The 23,425-nt window shown below is 35.6% G+C and overlaps 1 protein-coding gene across 5 annotated transcripts in view; it reads left to right on the forward strand.

Moving 5' to 3' along the window:
- The window catches only part of MEMO1 (mediator of cell motility 1), a 128,670-nt gene that overhangs the window by 69,171 nt on the left and 36,074 nt on the right, over positions 1-23,425 (forward strand). For 2 of the 5 annotated variants that reach the window (XM_065890954.1, XM_065890955.1), the window contains 3 exons: positions 12,031-12,099; positions 19,236-19,348; positions 21,620-21,731. The exons of 1 other annotated variant lie outside the window; for it this stretch is intronic. In XM_065890954.1, coding sequence (XP_065747026.1) covers positions 12,031-12,099; positions 19,236-19,348; positions 21,620-21,731 — 294 coding nt within the window. Of the gene's footprint in view, positions 1-12,030; positions 12,100-19,235; positions 19,349-21,619; positions 21,732-23,425 lie in introns of those variants that run through there. 2 more of the 5 variants (XM_065890958.1, XM_065890956.1) reach the window with 2 other exon arrangements.

Genomic DNA, 23,425 nt, shown 5'->3' on the forward strand with positions numbered 1-23,425 from the left:
ACAGGTGTTTTTAAACTTAGTTTCTAGGTTTGTAGCTCATATCTTAACTTAAGGTTGCAAACTTTGCTTATTGCTGGAGGAGATCTCATTTCATCTGGTCTAATCTTCTCATTTCATCTAGGGCAGTCTTTTATTTTGCATTTTTCCTGCTATTCAGTAGAATTAGGACTACGGAAATCTGACTTTGTTGAATTCAAGTAAGTGTTTATTATTCCCTATATCCACTTTGATGAAAAGCCTCTCATAGAATGTTTAGTAGACTCTTGGCATTCATAGTTGATATAAGTGAAAGTCCATGTGATGTAGTGATTAGTAATTTTCCTGAGGTAGGAATTTAAATTATACCACACTGCAAGGTTGCTGTATGGGAAACTGTCACTTAACTAGTGAATGATTGTGGACAGTGTGACCTTGCATCCTCATTTAATTGCAGCTCTCTGAGGGGCAGAGAAATTCTGGTAGGTTAGGAGCTGAAGTTGCTGATGCAAGGGATCTGCTGTGTAGGTATAAAGGGAGAAGCAAAAGTACTCTATGTTAAAAGAAAGATCAGTTTTTAGAGGTATGGTTTTAGCCTAATGACAAATTATAGATATAATAATATATATATATAATATATAATAATAGTATAATTTTGTATTTGTTTTCATGAGAAGTTACATTGAGAATCAGAGTTACCTGTAACACCTAGCAGGGATGACTTTGTATTAAAGGTTTTAAGAACTCTGAAAAGACTAGACACAATTTTATGATGCATATTCAAATATCTGTAGAGCTCAAATTTTCATTGCTTTTCTGGCTGTTATGCAGAACCACTAAAGAAAAAAACGTAGCCGTTCCCTTAGCGAAGCCTCCTTTATTGTGAGTGATTCCTTACTGGAACCTGTTGCCACATACATGTAGAGTTATAGATTCTGTTAGCAAGAGAAGTGTGTAGGAACAGGATTAATGGTGAGAGTTGATGATTATTACTATGGCTTTATTCATTACCATATATCTGGGCCAGAGTAAAGGAAAGTATTACAAATTCTCTTCTTTGAATGTGACCTTGATCCTTTCATGAAGTAGAGTGAGTTCCTCACTATGGGGGATAAGTGAGTATGGGGTATACTTAATGATCAAAAAATAGATACACTGCAGTGTATTCTCTATCTAAGTTAAGAATCTCCCTGTCCTTGGGAGATGGGTTCAAGATGGCGGGGTAGAAGGATGTGCGCTCACTCCCTCTTGCAAGAGCACAGGAATCACAACTAACTGCTGAACAGTCATCAACAGGAAGACACTGGAACTCACCAAAAAAGATACCCCACATCCAAAGACCAAGGAGAAGCCACAATGAGACAGTAGGAGGGGCGCAATCACAATAAAATCAAATCCCATAACTGCTGAGTGGGTGACTCACAAACTGGAGAACACTTATACCACAGAAGTCCATACACTGGAGTGAAGGTTCTGACCCCCAGGTCAGGCTTCCTAACCTGGGGGTCTGGCAAGGGGAGGAGGAATTCCCAGAGACTCAGACTTTGAAGGCTAGTGGGATTTGATTGCAGGACTTTGACAGGACTGGGGGAAGCAGAGACTGCACTCTTGGAGGGCACACACAAAATAGTGTGCGTATCAGGACCCAGGGGGAAGGAGCAGTGACCCCATAGGAGACTGAACCAGACCTACCTGCTAGTGTTGGAGGGTTTCCTGAAGAGGCAGGGGGCAGCTGTGGCTCACCGCGGGGACAAGAACACTGGCAGCAGAAGTTCTGGGAAGTACTCCTTGGCGTGAGGCCTCCCAGAGTTCACCATTAGCCCCACCAAGAGCCTGTTGGCTCCAGTGCTGGGTCGCCTCAGGCCAAACAACCAACAGGGAGGAAACTCAGCCCCACCCATCAGCAGACAAGCATTAAAGTTTTACTGAGCTCTGCCCACCAGAGCAACACCCAGCTCTAACCACCACCAGTCCCTCCCATCAGAAAGCTTGCACAACTGCTTACATAGCCTTATCCAAGGGCAGACAGCAGAAGCAAGAAGAACTGTAATCCTGCAGCCTGTGGAATGAAAACCACATTCACAGAAAGATAGACAAAATGAAAAGGCAGAGGACTATGTACCAGATGAAGAAACAAGGTAAAACTCCAGAAGAACAACTAACTGAAGTGGAGATAGGCAACCTTACAGAAAAAGAATTCAGAATAATGATAGTGAAGATGATCCAGGACTTTGGAAAAAGAATGGAGGCAAAGATGGAGAACATGCAAGAAATGTTTAACAAAGACCTAGAAGATTTAAACAGAGGTGAACAATATAATAACTGAAGTGAAAACTACACTAGAAGGAATCAATAGCAGAATAACTGAGGCAGAAGAACAGATAAGTGACCTGGAAGACAGAATAGTGGAAATCACTGCCACAGGACAGAATAAAGAAAAAAGAATGAAAAGCAATGAAGAAAGCCTAAGGGACCTCTGGGACAACATTAAACATACCAACATTTGCATTATAGGGGTCCCAGAAGGAGAAGAGAGAGAGAAAGGACCCGAGAAAATATTTGAAGAGATTATAGTCGAAAACTTTCCTAACATGGGAAAGGAAATAGCCACCCATGTCCAGGAAGCACAGAGAGTTCCAGGTGGGATAAACCCAAGGGGAAGCACGCTGAGACACATAGTAATCAAATTGTAAAAATTAAAGACAAAACTTATTGAAAGCAATAAGGGAAGAAAAACACATAACATAAAAGGAAATTTCCATAAGGGTAACAGCTGATTTCTCAGCAGAAACTCTGCAAGCCAGAAGGGAGTAGCATGATATATTTAAAGTGATGAAAGGGAAGAACCTAAAACCAAGATTACTCTACCCAGCAAGGATCTCATTCTTTTTTTTTTTTTTTTTTGTGGTACATGGGCCTCTCACTGCTGCAGCCTCTCCCATTGTGGAGCACAGGCTCCGGACGTGCAGGCCCAGCAGCCATGGCTCACGGGCCCAGCTGCTCCGCAGCACGTTGGGATACTCCTGGATTGGGGCACGAGCCCGTGTACCCTGCATCGGCAGGTTGACTCTCAACCACTGCGCCACTAGGGAAGCCCTCTCATTCAGTTTTGACACAGAAATCAAAAGCTTTACAGACAAGCAAAAGCTAAGAGAATTCAGCAGCACCAAACCAGCTCTACAACAAATGCTAAAGGAACTTCTCTAAGTGGGAAACACAAGAGAAGAAAAGGACCTACAAAAACAAAACCAAAACAATTAAGAAAATGGTCATAGGAACATACATATCAATAATTACCTTAAATGTGAATGGATTAAATGCTCCAACCAAAAGACACAGTCTGGCTGAATGGATACAAAAACAAGACCCATATATATGCTGTCTACAAGAGACCCACTTCAGACCTAGGGACACATACAGACTGAAAGTGAGGGGATGGTGAAAGATATTCCATGCAAATGGAAATCAAAAGAAAGCTGGAGTAGCAATACTCATATCAGATAAAATAAACTTTAAAGAATGTTACAAGAGACAAGGAAGGACACAACATAATGATCAAGGGGTCAATCCAAGAAGAAGGTATAGCTGTTATAAATATATATTCACCCAACATAGGACCACCTCAATACATAAGGCAACTGCTAACAGCTATAAAAGAGGAAATAGACAGTAACACAATAACAGTGGGGAACTTTAACACCTCACTTACACCAGTGAACAGATCATCCAGACAGAAATATAATAAGGAAACACAAGCTTTAAATGACACAACAGACCAGATAGATTTAATTGATATTTATAGGACATTCCATCCAAAAACAGCAGATGACACTTTCTTCTCAAATGCACACAGAACATTCTCCAGGATAGATCACATCTTGGGTCACAAATAAAGCCTTGGAAAATTTAAGAAAATTGAAATCATATCGAGATCTTTTCTGACCACACGATATGAGATTAGAAATAAATTACAGGGAAAAAGACAAACACATGGAGGCTAAAAAAAAAGTTACTAAATAACCAAGAGGTCACTGACGAAATCAAGGAGAAAATCAAAAAATTCCTAGAGACAAATGACAACGAAAACATGACAATCCAAAACCTGTGGGATGCAGCAAAACAGTTCGAAGAGGGAAGTTTATAGCAATACAATCCTACCTCAAGACACAACAAAATCTCAAATAAACAATTAACCTTACACCTAAAGGAACTAGAGAAAGAAGAACAAGCAAAACCCAAAGTTAGTAGAAGGAAAGAAAACATAAAGATCAGAGCAAAAATAAATGAAATGGAAACAAAGCAGTAGCAAAGATAATAAAACTAAAGCCTGGTTCTTTGAGAAGATAAACAAAATTAATAAACCTTTAGCCAGACTCATCAAGAAAAACAGGGAGAGGACTCAAATCAATAAAATTAGAAATGAAAAACGAGAAGTTACAACAGACACTGCAGATATACAAAGCATCCTAAGAGATTACTAGAAGCAAATGTATGCCAATAAAATGGACAACTTGGAAGAAATGGACAAATTCTTGGAAAGGTATAACCTTTCAAGACTGAACCAGGAAAAAACAGAAAATATGAACAGACCAATCACAAGTAATGAAATTGAAACTGTGATTAAAAATCTTCCAAGAAACAAAAGTCCAGGACCAGATGGCTTCACAGGTGAATTCTATCAAACGTTTAGAGAAGAGCTATTGCCCATCCTTCTCAAAGTCTTCCAAAATATTGTAGAGGATGGAACACTCCCAATCTCATTCTACGAGGCCACCATCACCCTGATACCAAAACCGGACAAAGATGATAGAAAAAAAGAAAATTACAGACCAATATCACCGATGAAGATAGATGCAAAAATCCTGAACAAAGTACTAGCAAACAGAATCCAACAACACCATGGTGTATGATTAAAAGGATCATACACCATGATCAAGTGGGATTTACCCCAGGGATGCAACGATTCTTCAATATATGCAAATCAATCAATGTGATACACCATATTAACAAATTGAAGAATAAAAACCAAACAATCATCTGAATAGATGTAGAAAAAGCTTTTGACAAAATTCCACACCCATTTATGATAAAAACTCCAGAAAGTGGGCATAGTGGGAACCTACCTCAACATAATAAAGGCCATATACAGGAAACCCACAGGAAACATCATTCTCAATGGTGAAAAACTGAAAGCATTTCCCCTAAGATCAGGAACAAGACAAGGATGTCCACTCTCACCACTATTATTCAACACAGTTCTGGAAGTCCTAGCCACAGCAATCAGAGAAGAAAAAGAAATAAAAGGAATACAAGTTGGAAAAGAAGAAGTAAAACTGTCACTGTTTGCAGATGACATGATACTATACATAGATAATCCAAAAGATGCCACCAGAAAACTACTAGAGCTAATCAATGAATTTGGTAAAGTTGCAGGATACAAAATTAATGCACAGAAATCTCTTGCATTTCTATGTACTAACAATGAAATATCAGAAAGAAATTAAGGAGAAACAATCTCATTCACCATTGCAACAAAAATAATAAAATACAAGGGAATAAACCTACCTAAGGAGGTAAAAGACCTGTACTCAGAAAACTATAAGACACTGGTGAAAGAAATCAAAGATGACACAAACAGGAGGAGAGATATGCCATGTTCTTGGATTGGAAGGATGAATATTATGAAAATGACTATACTACCCAAAGCAATCTACAGATTCAATGCAATCCCTATCAAATTACCAATGGCATTTTTTACAGAACTAGAACAAAAAATCTTTAAGTTTCTATGGAGACACCAAAGACCCCAAATAGCCAAAGCAGTCTTGACGGGAAAAAACGGAGCTGGAAGAATGAGACTCCCTGACTTCAGACTATACTACAAAGCTACAGTAATCAAGACAATATGGTACTGGCACAACAACAGAAATATAGATCAATGGAACAGGATAGAAAGCCCAGAGATAAACCCACGCACCTATGGTCAAATAATGTATGACAAAGGAGGCAAGAATATACAATGGAGAAAAGATAGCTTCTTTAGTAAGTGGTGCTAGGAAAACTGGACAGCTACCTATAAAGGAGTGAAATTAGAACACTCTCTAACACCATACACAAAAATAAACTCAAAATAGATTAGAGACCTAAGACCGGAGACTGTAAAACTCTTAGAGGAAAACATAGGAAGAACACTCTTTGACATAAATCACAGCAAGATATTTTTTGATCCATCTCCTAGAATAATGGAAATAAAAACAAAAATAAACATATGAGACCTAATGAAACTTAAAATCTTTTGCAAAGCAAAGGAAACTATAAACAAGACGAAAAGACAACCCTCAGAATGGGAGAAAATATTTGCAAACAAATCAACGGACAAAGGATTAATCTCAAAAATATATAAACAGCTCATGCAGCTCAATATTAAAAAAATGAACAACCCAATCCCAAAATGGGCAGAAGACCTAAATAGACATATCTCCATAGAAGACATACAGATGACCAAGAGGCACATGAAAAGCTGCTCAACATCACTAATTATTAGAGAAATGGAAATCAAAACTACAGTGAGGTATCACCTCACACTGGTTAGAATGGGCATCCCTCAGAAAATCTACAAACAACAAATGCCGGAGAGGCTGTGGAGAAAAGGGAACCCTCTTGCACTGTTGGTGGGTATGTAAGTTGATACAGCCACTATGGAGAACAGTATGGAGGTTCCTTAAAAAACTAAAAATAGAATTACCATATGACCCAGCAATCCCACTACTGGGCATCTACCCAGAGAAAACCATAATTCAAAAAGACACATGAAAAAAAAGAAAGAAAAAAAAAGACACATGCACCCCAATGTTCATTGCAGCACTATTTACAATAACCAAGTCATTGGGAGCAACCTAAATGCGTATCGACAGCTGAATGAATAAAGAAGTGGTACATATATAAAATGGAATATTACTCAGCCATATAAAGGAAAGAAATTGGGTCATTTGTAGAAACGTGGATGGACCTAGATACTGTCATACAGAGTGAAGTCAGAAAGAGAAAAAGAAATATAGTATATTAACGCATATTTGTGGAATATAGAAAAATGGTATAGATGAACTGGTTTGCAAGGCAGAAATAGAGACAGAGATGTAGAGAACAGATGTATGGAAACCATGGCTGGAAAGCGGAGGGGGGTGGTGGTGGTGGTGGGATGAATTGGGAGATTGGGGTTGACATATATACACTGAGATGTATAAAATAGATAGCTAATAAGAACCTGCTGTATAAAATAAATAAATAAAAATTTTAAAAAGATAAAAGAATCTTCCTTTCCTTATGCCACTATGTTGTCTTTAGGTCAAGCAAACTTTTAAACCTTCAGCTTCAAAAAGGACTGAAACCATGAAATCTAAGTTCTTACTATGAAACAAGTTTACCTTAGTTAATCGTGTTTTCGAAACTATCATCCTTCCTTGTAGTCTTACAGGATATATGATTCTTTAAGTATTCTTCCAGTTGTTAGGCTTGTTGCTTTTCCTACTCCATGGACTCCTCCCTTCTTCGTTGAACTATGTAAAGGTCTCTTAACGGTGCTTAAGAATGGGTTCTGGAGCTCTACTGCCTGGCTTTATATCCTGGAGTGCCACTTACTATCTGTATGACCTTGAGCAAGTTTCTTAACCTTTCTGCTTCAGTTTCTTCATCTATCAAATGAGAAGAATAATAATTCCTATCTCATAGAGTTGTTAGGATTAAAAGTAATGCTTTGAGTTACATAGAAGAGTGCCTGAGATGCAGTAAGCACTCAATTATCACCATCATCATAACTGTCCTCTTCTTCCTCCTACTTGGTCACTAAGATATGTCACTGTTTCTTTCTAGACCCTAGAGCATTGATTTCTCATTTCCCACTGACACTGACACCATTCTAGACCTAGACCGTGATATTACTACCTCACGCCACAGTTTCCAAGAGAGCTTCATGTAACTCATCTTGCCTCTAACACGTCCTTTGTGCTTGTGTTTTTCAGTACATGATAACAGTTTCATATTATCACTCCCTGTTCCAAGAGCACACAGCAGTTTTTCAGTAACTTGTTTTATCAAGGCCAGACTCTTCTGTCTGACTCTGGCTTAACATTACTCTCTTGTTCCATTCAGGCCAATTTCATATTTTCTCATTTACATCATACACTTGGACATTTGCTCATGTTTTTCCTTCAGGCTTTATTCCCTTCATGCCCTTACCCTTCTACTTACTATTTCTTTCCTGCCTATACTTCAAGAATCTAACGTTTCTAAGAAGCCTTTCTGGCATTTAAGAACTGAGCTTGGGTAGGAACAGCATTGGTAAAACTGGGAGAGACTTAGAGTACAAAGGTTGATTTAGAGATCGGAGTATAGATTGGGGTTCAGGGCCTTTAAATTCAAGAAGAGTAAGGATTGAGAAGTGGAGGGATGTGAAGTGAGGGACAACTGAGAGCAAAGCAGTGTTGAAAATCTGAATGTCATTCAGGTTTGTGACAGACCAGGGCGGATCCAGATGGATCAGATGGTTTTTAAGGTCTGCATGGCCAGGTAAGATAGTGCATATCTGAACTGACAGGAGCCAGTGATGTTCAGATGAGGAACAGGTATTAAGTATCTGAAGTAGTTGGTATTGGTGTCTTGGGGACTGGAAGATTGGGGACATAACCGGTTAAAATAGAGCCCCTAGTTAGCCTAGAATATCAAGATCAGTGCAGGATGACAGCAAAACTGAATCTGCTGAGCCACAGAACAACTTATATTACCTTCTGGCTAAGATTAGACCTGGGTTGTGAGAATATTGCTATATTCAGGCAACTTGATAGGCTCCCTTGACAGAGGTGTAAGGATGGAGTGACTACCATTAATCTGACCAATAAAGCCTCAGTGATTTCAGTGTGCTTAGCATATGTCCCATATTACTTTACTCCTAATTAAGCACGCTACTATCTTGTATGGTTGTGATTGACTTATGTGAATCTCGTTTTCTGTGTCTATATCAGATGAGTATCATTTTTTTTTTTTTTTTTTTTTTGCGTTACGTGGGCCTCTCACTGTTGCGGCCTCTCCAGTTGCGGAGCACAGGCTCCGGACGCGCAGGCTCAGCGGCCATGGCTCACGGGCCCAGCTGCTCCGCGGCATGTGGGATCTTCCTGGACTGGGGCAAGAACCCGTGTCCCCTGCATCGGCAGGCGGACTCTCAACCACTGCGCCACCAGGGGAGCCCTCATTTTTAAAGTAGAGCTTTACTGGGGTATGATTAACATTCAGCTGCATATAAAGTATGCAGTTTGATAAGTTTGAAATATGTATGCACCTGTGAAATCATTACTACGATTAAGATAATGAACATATTCATCATCTTCAGAAGTTTCCTTGTGCCCTTCTTTCCCTCTCTGCCCTTCTCCCACCCTCCCACATCCACTGATTTACTTTCTGTCACTATAGATTAGTTCTTATTTTCTAGAATTATTTATTTTTATTTTTAATTGAAGTAGAGTTGATTTACAGTGTTGTGCCAGTCTCTCCTGTACAGCAAGTGACTCAGTTTTATACATACATATTCTTTTAAAAATATTTTTTATTGTAGAAGTATTTAAATGGAATCATATAGTATGAACTCTTTTTGTCTGGCTTCTCTCACTCAGCATACTTATTTTTTTACCATAATTATTTTGAGTGTGTCAATAGTTCATTCCTTTCTATTGCTGAAGAGTTATTTCATTGTATGGATATACTTCAATTTGTTTATCCATTCACCTTTTGAGGGACGTTTGGCTGTTTCCGTTTTTGGCTCTTGCAAATAAAAATGGGATGAATATTTGTGTACAAATCTTTGTGTGCACGTAATGCTTAAATATATATATATATATATATATATTTAGGAGTGGAATCGCTGGCAGGAGTTTTACAGCAGAAGTATGTTTAGCTTTTTTTTTTTTTTTTTAAGAAATTGCCAAACCATTTTCCAAAGTAGTTGTACCGTTTTACATTTCCTACAGACTGAGTTTCAGTTCTACATCCTTGCTACATTTGGTATGGTCACTCATTTTAATTTTAGCTTATTCTAGTGGGTGTTCAGTGGTAGCTCACTGTAGTTTTAATTTGCCTCTCCTCAATGACTAACTGATGTAGAGCCTTCTTTTGTGTGCTTTTTGCCATCCTGGTGTTTTGGGTTTTTTTTTTGCGGTACGCGGGCCTCTCACTACTGTGGCCTCTCCCGTTGCGGAGCACAGGCTCTGGATGCATAGGCCCAGCGGCCATGGCTCACGGGCCCAGCTGCTCCGCGGCATGTGGGATCTTCCCAGACTGAGGCTCGAACCCGTGTCCCCTGCATCGGCAGGCGGACTCTCAACCACTGCGCCACCAGGGAAGCCCCCGGTGTATTTTTTGATGAAAGTATCTGTTCACATCTTTTCCTATTTAACAATTAAAAAAAAATTGTAGTAACATAAAATCTACTATCTTAACTACTTTTAACCATTTATATAGTAGTGTTAAGTGCATTCACTTTGTTGTGCAACCAATCTTCAGAATTTGTTTTGTCTTGTAAAACAGTTACCTATATTTTTTAAAGTATTAGGTTGTTTTGAAATTTCTTTATATATTCAGATATAAATGCTTAATCAGATATATGCTTTTTCTTTATATATTTAGATATAAATCCTTTGTCAGATATATGCTTTACAAATATTTTCTCCCAGTCTGTGTTTTCAGTTTACTGTGCATCTTGAAATTGTCCATGATGGGAATGATTTAATCCACATTAATAGACAGATTGCTATAAATCAGGATTTTATTTTTTGTTGATTGTCTGTACTCAAGAAAAGTAATGGGGAAAGGTTAATAAGGCAGATGAAACTTAAAATTATGTTATGTCTGTAACCTTTACACTGTGACAAGCACGAAAAAATGAGGAAAGAAATACGCTTTCCAGTATTTGAAAAACTATTGTCTAATAAGCAAAGAAGTCATTCAAGTCATTGTTGAATGAGTGAAATTCAGACATATGTTTTCATTATTTCACTCTTGTCTTTTGCAGCCATTGCTTGGCTGTGGGTCAAAGAGTTCAGCTACCATCAGTGAAAGCATTCTGGGACAATCAATTGCCTAAGCTGAATTTGCAGTAAAGAGTATTTTATATTTTTTCATTGTTTGTCAGTTGTGTGATACGTCTCTCTTTAGTTCAGTAAAATTTATAATAAGCTTATGTACATATGTATACAGTTTTTTCCTACAGAGCCATTGTTAAACATTTACTGGCTGTACACTAAATAGTAAGCATTAAGGGAAATATTTCTAGACTCACATAGCTTGAGTCAAGAAAGAAAAATGAAGTTGTGAAACAAAGTCATTGTATGGGTGATCAGAGAACCAATGTAAAGCTGAGACCAGAGGAGGAAAAGGATGGGATGAGTAGTAGGGAGAGAAAATGAAAGGCATAATACACAGAAGGTCAGGTCAATTCTCTTACCACTAAAGACGCAGAAGGACATGAGTTGTTTCTTGTAGATTATTTGTTTTGCTCTGATTTGACTTGGTCTTATCATTTTTATGTATGTAATAGTCTGTTTATGGTATTGAAGAGGAATATTAAGAGCGCATATATTATTAATGTTACATTAGCAACTTCAAATAAGCCTTGAATATTTCCAAATATAATTTTCCTTCAGACCAAATACTTTTTAACATTTAAAATTGGAACACAGGGGGACTTCCCTGGCGGTCCAGTGGTTAAGACTCCGTGCTTCCACTGCAGGGGGCACGGGTTTGATCTCTGGTTGGAGAACTAAGATCCTGCGTGCTGTGCAGCATGGCCCCCCCGCAAAATAAATAAATAAAATAACAGTGGAACACAGAACAATGATGTGTTCCCTGTTGTCTTCTAGAAGTTGCATCATTATCTGTCAATACATTGCTTTTTAATCTGTACACATAATGTTTACCATAATTATTAGATTTCTTTCAAAAGTTTTTTTTTTCCCAGAATAACTTGATTTTGAATCTGATGATTAAGTTAAACATTTTTTTGTTTTGTAGCCACGCAGGGTATACGTACTGTGGGTCTTGTGCTGCTCATGCTTACAAACAAGTGGATCCGTCTATTACGTAAGTAATATAGTTAGATACCATTTTGATTAGGTGGTTGGGAATTACAATTGCTTTGTCACTGAAGTAATTTGTTTTACATACTTATTATATACTTGATTTCATTAAGAATTTGACTTTATAAATTTGATTATACCTTATATAGGTTATGAAAAGCTTTAATACTGTTTTTCATTATCTGAACATTTAGCTTCTACCTTCCTTTTGTTTGGTAAAATGTTTAGTTCTGGAAGTGTTAGAAGGTTAATACAGTATTGTGATTTATACAAAATATGTATTTGGTCATTTAGATAACCAAAATATATTTCACATATATATTCAGTCTTTTTCCACAGTTACTGGCTCACAGCTCCCAAAACCCTTGGAATTTCCTAAGTGGTGAGAATGGCAAAGGTTTTTCTTGTATGTTAATAAGGTGACTTTCGGACCCCACCTAAGCGTGGGGCTGCCAGGTTGCCAGGATAACCAACCTTGTGTTTAGAGAGTTGGAATTTTCATTCCCAATCCCTGACCTCCCCTGGGGAGGGGAGAGAGCCTGGAGGTTGAATCAGTCGCCATCATGACTATGTAATAAAGCCCCCATAAAAACCCAAAGGGACAAGGTTCGGAGAGCTTCCAGGTTGGTGAACACGTGGAGATTTGGGGAGAGTGGCCTGCCTGGAGAGGGCATGGAAAGTCCTGGCTCTTTCCCCTTGCCTTGTCCTATGCACCTTTTCCATCTGGCTGTTGCTAAGTTATATCTTTTTATAATAAACCGGTGACCTAATAAGTGAAATATTTCTCTGAGTTTTGTGAGCCGCTCTAGCAAATTAAACCTCTGATTTATAACCGGTCTGTCAGAAGTACAGGTAACAACCTGGACTTATGATTGGCATTTGAATTGAAATTCAAGGAGGTGGTTATTGGAATCGCCAATCTGTAACTGGTTGGTCAGAAGCACAAGTGACAACCTGGGCTTGTGACTGGCATCTGTGATGGGGGATGGGTGTGGGTGTGGGGACGTTTTTGTAGGACTGAACCCGTAACCTCTCAAGGTAGATAGTGTCAGAATTGAGTGTGCCCCCTCTTCCACTCACATGAATGCACACAGTGGAATTGGGTCCAGGAACATTAACAGTTAAATATTTTGGTTTTTAAAATTTTCTTTGAAAACCTGGAGATGAATACTTTTAAGAAAAATTCAAAGCCCTTTGTTCTATTTTAATCACTTTATAATTGAAAATTCTTTATTGCACGTGTTAGGTTGTGTTTAATGAATGAAGAATAATTTCTCATTGACAGGATAAGGTACCTGAGTTATTTTAGAATCTGACAATGAATTTAATATGGTTTTTGAAGTATATTAGCTCTTAATAATTTAATGACAGCTCTGAAATTAGCTTAAAAAATCTTTCTGTCAAATTGAGACTGAGTCGTATACTATTCTCTAAAATGAGAAATTTGTGAACTTTAAAAGCTTAGTATACCACTCTCTAAAATAAGAAACTTGTGAAATTTCAAAAGTTTCTGCTGGAATTAGCCACCCAAATTACTTAATTTGCTGACCAACATTTTATTTAAATAGTTAATTCACTACATGTGAACCAGTGTCAGGTTCTAGTCTATATTGCCAGTTGTACATACACTGTGTGAATAGGTGAAACTGGTCATTTTAATTCTGTCAAATGTTGTTAGGTTAGACCCGTACTAGTAGAGATGAAGTATAATCATTCAGAAGTAACTCACAACAGCCCTGAGCCTACTCCTTTATGAGCAATTAGTTCAAATTGTCAAAGCAAAAAAGCTGCTCTCTTTTGTTTTTATGTAGTATGCTCTGCACATTTTATCAGGCCTTTATTGAAAATTATTTTTTAGTAAGTTTTTAATAATAAATAAAATGATAATATTGCCAGATTGAGGAGGTTTTGGTTAGCTCCACCTCCTTTATGATGTTTTGATGTACATCTTTCACAAATATTTCATAATACATATTTAATGCATAATTTTAACTTGTTTCATGAATAAGAGTAAAATAGAAATTAGATTGTAAAGCTTTTCAGAAGCTTCCTTTATTTGACCCTGGGCCTATAAATCAACCATAATCAAGGCTAGTTTATATAATAGCCTTTTCCAAACCTTTTTCTATTTGGCAGAACTTTTATTGATGATGATATGTGCTAAAAGGGTACCCCTGAATTAAATTTGGCCTAGGAATATATAGAGAGCCTATACTGATATAAGTGGAAATTGTGTGTTAAATAAGTTGATGGACAGTGAGAATGGAAAGGAAAAAAATGGAAGAGAGTCAAGGACTAAGAAGGTGACAATAAAGGAGATCAATAAAAAGAAATGCAAATGATGGATGATGATGTGATCAGTTTATTTTTATAATTAGTATATAGTAATTGAATTCTGAGTAAGTGTGAAGGTCTCAGTGTTAAAAATAATCATAGACAGTCTTGTTGTATTCTCTTGGAAATGGCCCTCCCTGAGATTTGCAATATCTTCATAGTTCTTTAAGAAAATAGAGAAAACATCCTTTTGGGAATAATAAGTATAGAGAAAAAATAACAGTTCAAGAGAGAAGGATAAATTTGATACCACTAGCTTCCGTTCTTCTTTCCCGTTCCCATTCTCTACGTGTCAACCAGGATCATCTTTTTCTTTTCTTTTTTTTTTTTTTGCGGTATGCGGGCCTCTCCCGTTGCGGAGCACAGGCTCCGGACGCGCAGGCTCAGCGGCCGTGGCTCACGGGCCCAGCCACTCCGCGGCATGTGGGATCTTCCCGGACCGGGGCACGAACCCGTGTCCCCTGCATTAGCAGGCCAACTCTCAACCACTGCGCCACCAGGGAAGCTCCAGGATCATCTTTTGTCCTTAAAATTTGAATGGATCTTTTACCTTTGCATGATTTTGTAACATCTTGCATGAACATTTGGAAAATATTTGTTCATTGAGTCATGCAGATCTTTCAAATGTTGACATTTCATCATACGATGTAAAAAAAAAAATCACATCTGTTAATATCACCATTAATTTCATGAGAAAAAATTTTAATTATTGGGAAGCTTTTTGCAAAAGTCTAATTTTCACTTAAAAGTTTCAATTTTATCATTGGCAACAAATACGTCAAATATTTTCTTTGAAGTGTCAGGCTCATTTTGTCCATTTTCTAAAAAATTTCTGCTGGATACCTAAATTGGAGTAACCACAATTTGTCTACAGTCATTTTTTTGAAGTAAAAATTGTGTTCCATGGAAAAAAGTCTACTTCAGCTCATAACTCAAAATCACACAGATGCTTTTTCCTTGAGACATACTTCTGTATGCAGTAGAAGTGCTTTATGTGTTTATCACCACAAATTGAATGCATTTTGTCATACAGAATATTTTTATAAAACTGTACTCGAAGTTCAAAATTTAATGAAATTAAATGAAACTGGCTTAAAAAAAAATGCAGCATGGGTGAAGGTGAAGAATACATGACTACTAGTACATTTTGATTCCGTTAACTTGATTGTAGCCAGCAGTATACCCAGTCTTACTTTTGTACTACAAGTGCAAATGTTAACATGTTGAAAACGCAAATAACTTCTTTGTATTATTATGAAAATAGTTTTGATTTTGTGGACTCCTTGAAAAGTTCTTGTGAATTCACAGTTCACACTTTGCGAACTGCTGTGATTCAGGGTGATTGGATTTATATTGTGGATAAGGTATTGGAGAAGGCATCTCTGGGGAAATGATTTTTAAGCCAAGCAAAAGAAACAATTACACGTGAAGAAGTTTTGAAATAGGCAAAGATATTCTTGTTATCAAGGAACTGCAAGACCAGTGTGCATAAAGTACTGAGATCCGGGGGGGGAAGAATAACACAAGAAGGGGCCAGCTGATATGAGACTTTAGAACCTATTTTAAGGATTTTTGTATTTTATCCTCTGACCAAGAAAAGCCATTGAAAGACTTTTTAAGCAGGGAAGTGATATGATCTGATTCATATTTTAGAAAGAATACTCAGGCTGTTTAAGGAATTTAAAAAATTATACATTTAATTAAGTTCTTTCCCATATTTAGAGTTGCAAAGTCTTTTCCTATTACTAAAACTTTAATTAAAAACCGGAACTCAGGATGTTACTTAGATAGTAACTTGATTTTGATTCATATCTTTCAGAAAACCTTGCAGGGCAGAAAAGGAATGCCAAAAGGAATCTTCTTTGGGGCCACATGACATTTTATTCTTTAGTTAAAATATCTCCACTTAACCATGAAACACTTTTTAAAAATTACTTGTGTTCCATTATTTAGTATAAGTAGTTGAATATTTATGAGAACAGACACTCAGGTAACTCATGTGTTAGGTGTATAGACTGCACTCCTCATAGTAAGTAACTCCACAAATGTGGATTCTCTGGAGGTATTATTATATGTGAAATACATTTATTTCTGAGAGAATGCCTACTGATTTTTTTCTATTTTTTTATATTAAAGGTTTCTTTTACATGTATGGCAACAGTGATTATATGCCAATATTTAAAAGTTACTCTTTTAAGACAAAGAACTTTGTAATTAATTGAAGGGAGAGAAAAGTGGCATTACTTCCAATGCCTATATTACATTTCTCTCCAAAATATTTGTATGGTCTTGGTGTTTATGGATCTAGCAATCTAGGGGGAAAAATGCATTATCTTTTATTTACACTGTTAATTGTCTTATAGCATATACCTAACACAGAGACTCATTCTGAGATTACTACTTGTTCAATATCCAGTTTCTTTTTTCTTCTCTCAATGAAAAGAAGCCTTCTTTGGTTTGTTTTTGGGTATATCACTTTTAAGGGTTTTATATTGATGGGACCTAAATCTCTTTTTTCCTATTATCTCTCTTAACTAAATGTGGAACTTCACTATGTTGCTTTTGGATGAGTTTCAACCTTTGGGTACACAGTTGGATAATTCAGACTGATGGGACCTCTTTTCCCCACCAGACTTTATCTTTTCATCTAGGTTGGGTTTGACAAAAAGGCAAGCAAGATGAATAGTCACGTATTAGAGGAGGCAGTTAGGCTTTCGAAGCTGACCTCGGGTCTTTATTTCTGGAGTAACGCTCATCTTTTAGCCACTGTTAGAAGAACCTTGTTATACTTACCTATGAAATATATCTATGCCTAGATTGATTTTTAAAAGTCATTTCATATTTTAATTATATATTCTGAATTTCCCAGGAGTGTTCTGATTTTAAATATTCTATCCCTCTCTCTTTTCATAGAAATACATTCCTCAATCATAAAAATACTTTTTTTTCTTACTTGATTCTTGATTCATATAATACTATCCTTAAGCAAGTTTCCTAAGCAGTCAGATTTACCATTTTCTATGTCCCTCATTAAACTTTAATTTTAAAAATGTGGTGATATTTTTGTGCTGTTAAGATACAAGAACACAGTGGTATCTTTCATTCATTTAGGAATCTATAGATCTGATTTTTTTTTTTCTGAAATGGTTATTGAGTTGATCATAGAGATGATGACAAGAAGTGGGTATTAGCAGGTGAGGCGAGGAAAGGGATTATGTTTCTGACTAGAAATGGCCTGTGAGTGAAGTCTTACATGTGGGCTCTGAGTGACATCTTGAGGATTGCAACATCTTGAGGAGATTTTGGGACTAAACTGAGAATTACCTTTTCCTTATCCACATCTTTCTTATCCACCCCCGCCCCCCAACAGCCCATATAGCAAGTAAGATATAGCTGACAGTAGGTTAATTTTCTTAGCTGTAATAGAATTCTGTCAAAATAAATATATTGCTAAAGCACACATTCCTTGGCCTGCAAGTTTTTGATGTGAAAGAGATATAGCTCTGTGATTCAGTCTTTGTGTTTTTGTCCATTAGATGAGCAATGAGTAGCACTTAATTTTCTAGGTATATAGCTTACATATAGTCCTTTTTTTCTTATAGTTTTGGTTCTTTTGTGTCTGTAACTTTGTGTGTGTGTGTGTATGTGGTGGGGAAATTTTTGTTCATATGAATCTGGGAGAAACAGCGAAAATGGAGTTTGGAATTTAGATTGTAGAGACGTTTGAGATAAAATGAGAATAAGTTAATTTTACTCTTGATGTTAAGATAAAAGGATTGTAAAGATTTAATCTACAGTTTAGGCTAGTTCTTTTCTTTAGCCTACAGTGCAAATAACACATAATTTTCTTTGTTTTTGAGAATGACTTCTACTTGAATGGGAACTGAGAAAGTTTATTACAGAGTTCTCAACAAGATGCCTTTTTTCTCTGCCATGGGAGAAATGTGGAAATAGCTTTAACAGAATGCTTCTTTGTAATGATATTTTGGATTTTTAGAATTTATACTTTTATGGATTTTTATTAATGTTGTAGGTAAGTTTAGAATTTGTTATTTTGAGATTTTATTTAATAGCTGAAATGTTTAAAATTCAATTAATACAGCTATTGAAAACCTTTTGTATCCTAGCCATTGTGAATACAGACGTGATTTTAAGCATAGTCGGTTGGTTTACTGTAGATAATCAGTAACTAGTATTCCCAGGTGTTAAACATGGTTCTTTTAAAGACCTTCCAACAAAAAGATAGAGATAAGTAATTGAAATTAATTAACTGAGGAGCAAGTCATTGGTAGGAACATTAGTTTGCTAGTGCTGCCATAACAAACTACCATCAACTAGGGGACTGAAACAACAGAAATTTATTTTCTCACAGTTCTAGATGCTGGAAAAGTCCAAGATGGTTTGGCAGGGTTGGTTTCTTCCTTGGCTTGCAGATGACTGTCTTCCTGATGCCTCTTCTCATGGTCAATCACCTCTCTGTGCATGTGCACCCCTGGTGTCTCTTCCTCTTCTTATAAGGACACCAGTCATATTGAATTCAGGCCTCACGGTAATGACCTCATTTTAACTTAATCACCTCTTTAAAGACCTTATCTCCAAATAGGTTCCATTTTGAGGTACAGGGGTTGAGACTTCAACGTATGATTTCAAGAGAACACAGTTAAGCATATAGCAGTAGGTAATGAACTCAATCAAGGAAAACAATATTACATGTAATTTTTAAAAATTACTTGTTTTTTCCTTTTTATTTAATAAAGTTTGTGTAGAAGTGCAATTGTTCTGTGTTTTTTATTGTATATCTCCTAGCCGGAGAATTTTCATCCTTGGGCCTTCTCATCATGTGCCCCTTTCTCGATGTGCACTTTCCAGTGTGGATATATATAGGACACCTCTGTATGACCTTCGTATTGACCAAAAGAGTAAGTATATAGAAATTTTATAGTTTGTAAACAGCTGAAGTTTTTACAAATAGGAACTATAAGTTAATTTACAGTTAACAGTATTAGTATCATAGTAATATTTGAATTGTAAAAATAAAATTGTTATAACTAATCTGCAAAAAAGAAAAACTAAGAAAGAAAATCTTCCATATGCCTAAAAGACAACTATAGTTTTTCTGCCAGCCACAAAAATCTGTCAGATCCGCTAGTCTTTGGAGTGTAGTGGTTACATTTATAATCAGGGAAGTACCATGTACTTGTTGTACAGTGAGACAAGAAATTGGTACCCACAACAACTTGTTGAAACATTTTGGGCATGTTTGTCTTCCTCTGTGTGTAACAGTTCCCTCACCGTAAATGGATAATGGTGATAATGACTTTATATCCTCATATATGATTTTTATGGGAAAAAAATTGAGACCGTAGTTGTGAAACTCTGCAAGAAGGGTGCCACATAAATCTTAAGTGCATTTTATTTTTAAAACGTATCTATTATTTTGATTTTCAAATAGAATTCTAGAAATCACAGTTTTTATTTAATCATGTCTCATTTTGTACATAGTTTAAAAAATACCAAACAATACAGAGACTACTATAACAAATACTCATGTACTTATCATCCACACTTGACTCAGAATTTCCCCTCATCTGAACTCAATTTGCATTCCCAAAAGTAACCACATTCATGAACTTGGTGTGTATCCTTCCAGTTCATCAAATTATATTTTAAGTACGTTGAGTGTTTTTATTGTTTCAAGAAATTTTGCAACAAATTCTTCTGTAGAATGAAGAAAGCCATTTGCAGAGGAAATAATCACCTCTTTTTCTTTAATTTTTAGGCCTAAATTTTCATAATTTGGGGTTTTAAGTATTATAGAGTATTAGCAATTTGTTGTTAGGATATAGGTTATTAATGAAACTAGCCTTACTCCCTGGAATGGTTTTAGGGTACACATTTTTCAAATATTTGAAATGCTTTTAAAATTTTTATTTTTTTCTTCCAGTTCTATTGAGATATAGTTGACATACAACACTACATAGGTTTAAGTTATACAATATGGTGATTTGACTTTACATACATCATGAAATGATAAGTTTAGCGAATATCCATCATCTCATATAGATACAAAATTAAAGAAATAGAAAAAAATATTTTTTTCCCTTGTGATGTGAACTCTTGGGATTTACTCTCAACAACTTGTATATAACATACAGCAGTGTTTATTATATTTATCATGTTGTACATTACATCCCTAGTACTTACTTATCTTATTACTGGAAGTTTGTACCTTTTTACGACCTTCATTCCAATTCCTCTTTCCTCTGGGACACGCTTTATTTTTAAAACCTTGTTGGGGCATTCAGAAAATTTTGGTTTTGGATAGACTGACAATGAGGAATGGAGGATTTTTAATCAGGTATAATTTTATAGAAAAAAAAGTCGTACTGTTATTTGTTCGTTTCTTTGTTATTGGTAAACCCATTTAAGGATGTAGTTATAAAAATGCTGGTTTTGTTCAATGAAAAAATAAAAATATTCTTATATCTTTTTTACATATTTCATCATTTTCTTGCTATATATTGATAATATTTAGTTTTAAGTGTAATTCATCAGAAGGATTTGAATTACTTAAATCATTTAAAGATTTTAAGATTATTTAAGGCATGGTACTGTGGTAAATTTATATTCCAGTCTGTACCATGAGCTTAATTTTTAATGTTGAGGAAAATAGCATTCTCAGAAGGAATTTTCTTTTCTTATCTTAGTATGACAGGAACCTAAGGTGTAAAATAATAAGTCTGTACATTGTATTAAAAAACAAAACAAAACTCAAAAACTATATTATTAACCTCATGAGTAAGTAGACCAAGGGATTTTTCCATATTTCAGTAAGACTTCTAATCAACTGTTCTTGTTAATATCTACTGATTGAATAAGGTCAAGGATAAGCTTAGACTCAGAGGTGATTTTAGATATAATGAAAGGAATTGATGAAAACTTAAAATTACTATTTTTTATGTAACTATGTAACATATGAAAGTGCTGAATAAATCATTACATGTCTTACTGTTTTGTCTGGTATGTAAGAAGCTAGTTGTTTTTTCCTTTTTTTTAAACTAAAAATGGAGAATATTATGTGGTGCTTTTTGTCTCTTGCCAAAGCATGTAGTTTTGTGTTACTGGATAGAGTCTCACAGGGTAAGGATATACATTAATATATTTGTTTTACTATATTTTGAAATCTCTAGTTTACGGAGAACTGTGGAAGACAGGAATGTTTGAACGAATGTCTCTGCAGACAGATGAAGATGAACACAGTATTGAAATGCATTTGCCTTATACAGCTAAAGCCATGGAAAGGTATATTAATTAATATAAGAAATCCCAGAGAAGTCATGGATATTAATTTCTTTGGAATTATTTTAACTAGGGTGAGATAATCATTAGGGTAAAAGAGTTTTAAAATTTTTGTTGAAATGAAATAAAAATTTGGGATTGGATTTTCTGAATGTGGATTGAAGTTGGTTTTGAGTAGTTTGCCTATGAAGGCTTAACGTGTAAAGTGACATGGTTGTCTTATTAGGTAGAAATATTAAAAGAAAAAAACAACAACCCGTGTGTGTGTGTTTGTGTGTATTGATTTGCCTGTTATCTTATTCATTATACATTCATTTATCTCAGAGTAACAATTACATTCTTTCATGTTATAGTGCTATAAGTAAGTAATCATAAAATTTTAGATTTGGAAGTAACTTTGGAGGTAATTTATTTCAGCCTTAATCAAAGTACATGAATCTCTATTATAAAAGAGATTATTGTATAATAATATATAATAAAAGAGATTATCTAAATATAATATAGATCTGTTATAAAAGAGATCTCTTTTATAAAAAGTGCTTGACAGATTCTTATTTGGTACCTGCTAAAAGGTCTTCTAGTGATAGGGTGTTCACTAGACTATAAGTAGAGTGAAGACAGGGACAATATCTATTTTGTTTTCCACTTATACCCCAGTGCCTAGCACAACGCCTGTCACGTAGTAGTCAATTTATTTTGGTAAAATGAAAGAATTGTTTTAAGAGCTTTCTTTCTTCTTTTAGGGCAATATTCAAATTAGGAAGTTTTCCTTTTATAGGTCACATTTCTCTAATTTTTTCAACCATTTCCTTTATATGGACTTAATATTCCATATGTAGTTTGACTAGTTCTAAATATGGTGAGATTATTCCTTCTCTGGTCCTCATTACTGTATTCTCTTAGGAAAATAAGTAGTGCATTATAGGTTTTCAGTAAATATTTGTCAATTAAATGCATTAATGAAGTCTGAGATTATCTAAGCAGTTATTATGCTGATGTGGCTTACCTTATATACTGATATACTTGTGGTCAGCTCAAACCCCAAGGCTTTTTTATACTGTTAAGCTGGATTATTTCTCCTCTTGTACTTTTGTGGTTGATTTCTTTTTAATCCTAAATGTGTTTGTCTCTTCAGTTATTTCTGTTTAATTTTTCCATGTTGCTTTTATTCCATTATTGCAGTTTTGGGGGTTATTTCCACTCTTAATTCTGTTATCAAAGTACTATTTACTTCTCTCAGTCTTATGTTATCCACATCTTTTCATAATGATAACTATGAGGAATAAACATAAACCTGAAGAAGTTTCCAAAAATAGTGTGATATTAAATATAAGCGGTATAATTTTAGGTTAATTATTTTAATACATTCTAATTCTTTAGAAGTTATTAAACCAATATAGGCTGTTTAAGTTTTGGAATCCTAGTGTAATCAGAACATCCCATTCTTCAACTACATAGGACAGTAGAAAACTTTTGTTATTTGCTGAAATGTTTGCATATTTTGTCATAAGAAAATATATTTTAGACTTAATAAATTTCAATACAATAGGACCAGTAAACTGCCAACAGTATCCTTAAGGAAGCTTTAATAAAATAACATTTTTGTTGTTATTTCAAAAGTAAAACAGGCATAATGTGGAAATTTAGGAAAATACAAATTTGAAACCAGTGAACAAATTTTTGTTCATAATTTCCTA

Source organism: Phocoena phocoena, chromosome 14 (genome assembly GCF_963924675.1).
Source record: "Phocoena phocoena chromosome 14, mPhoPho1.1, whole genome shotgun sequence".
NCBI classification, from domain to species: Eukaryota; Metazoa; Chordata; class Mammalia; order Artiodactyla; family Phocoenidae; genus Phocoena; species Phocoena phocoena.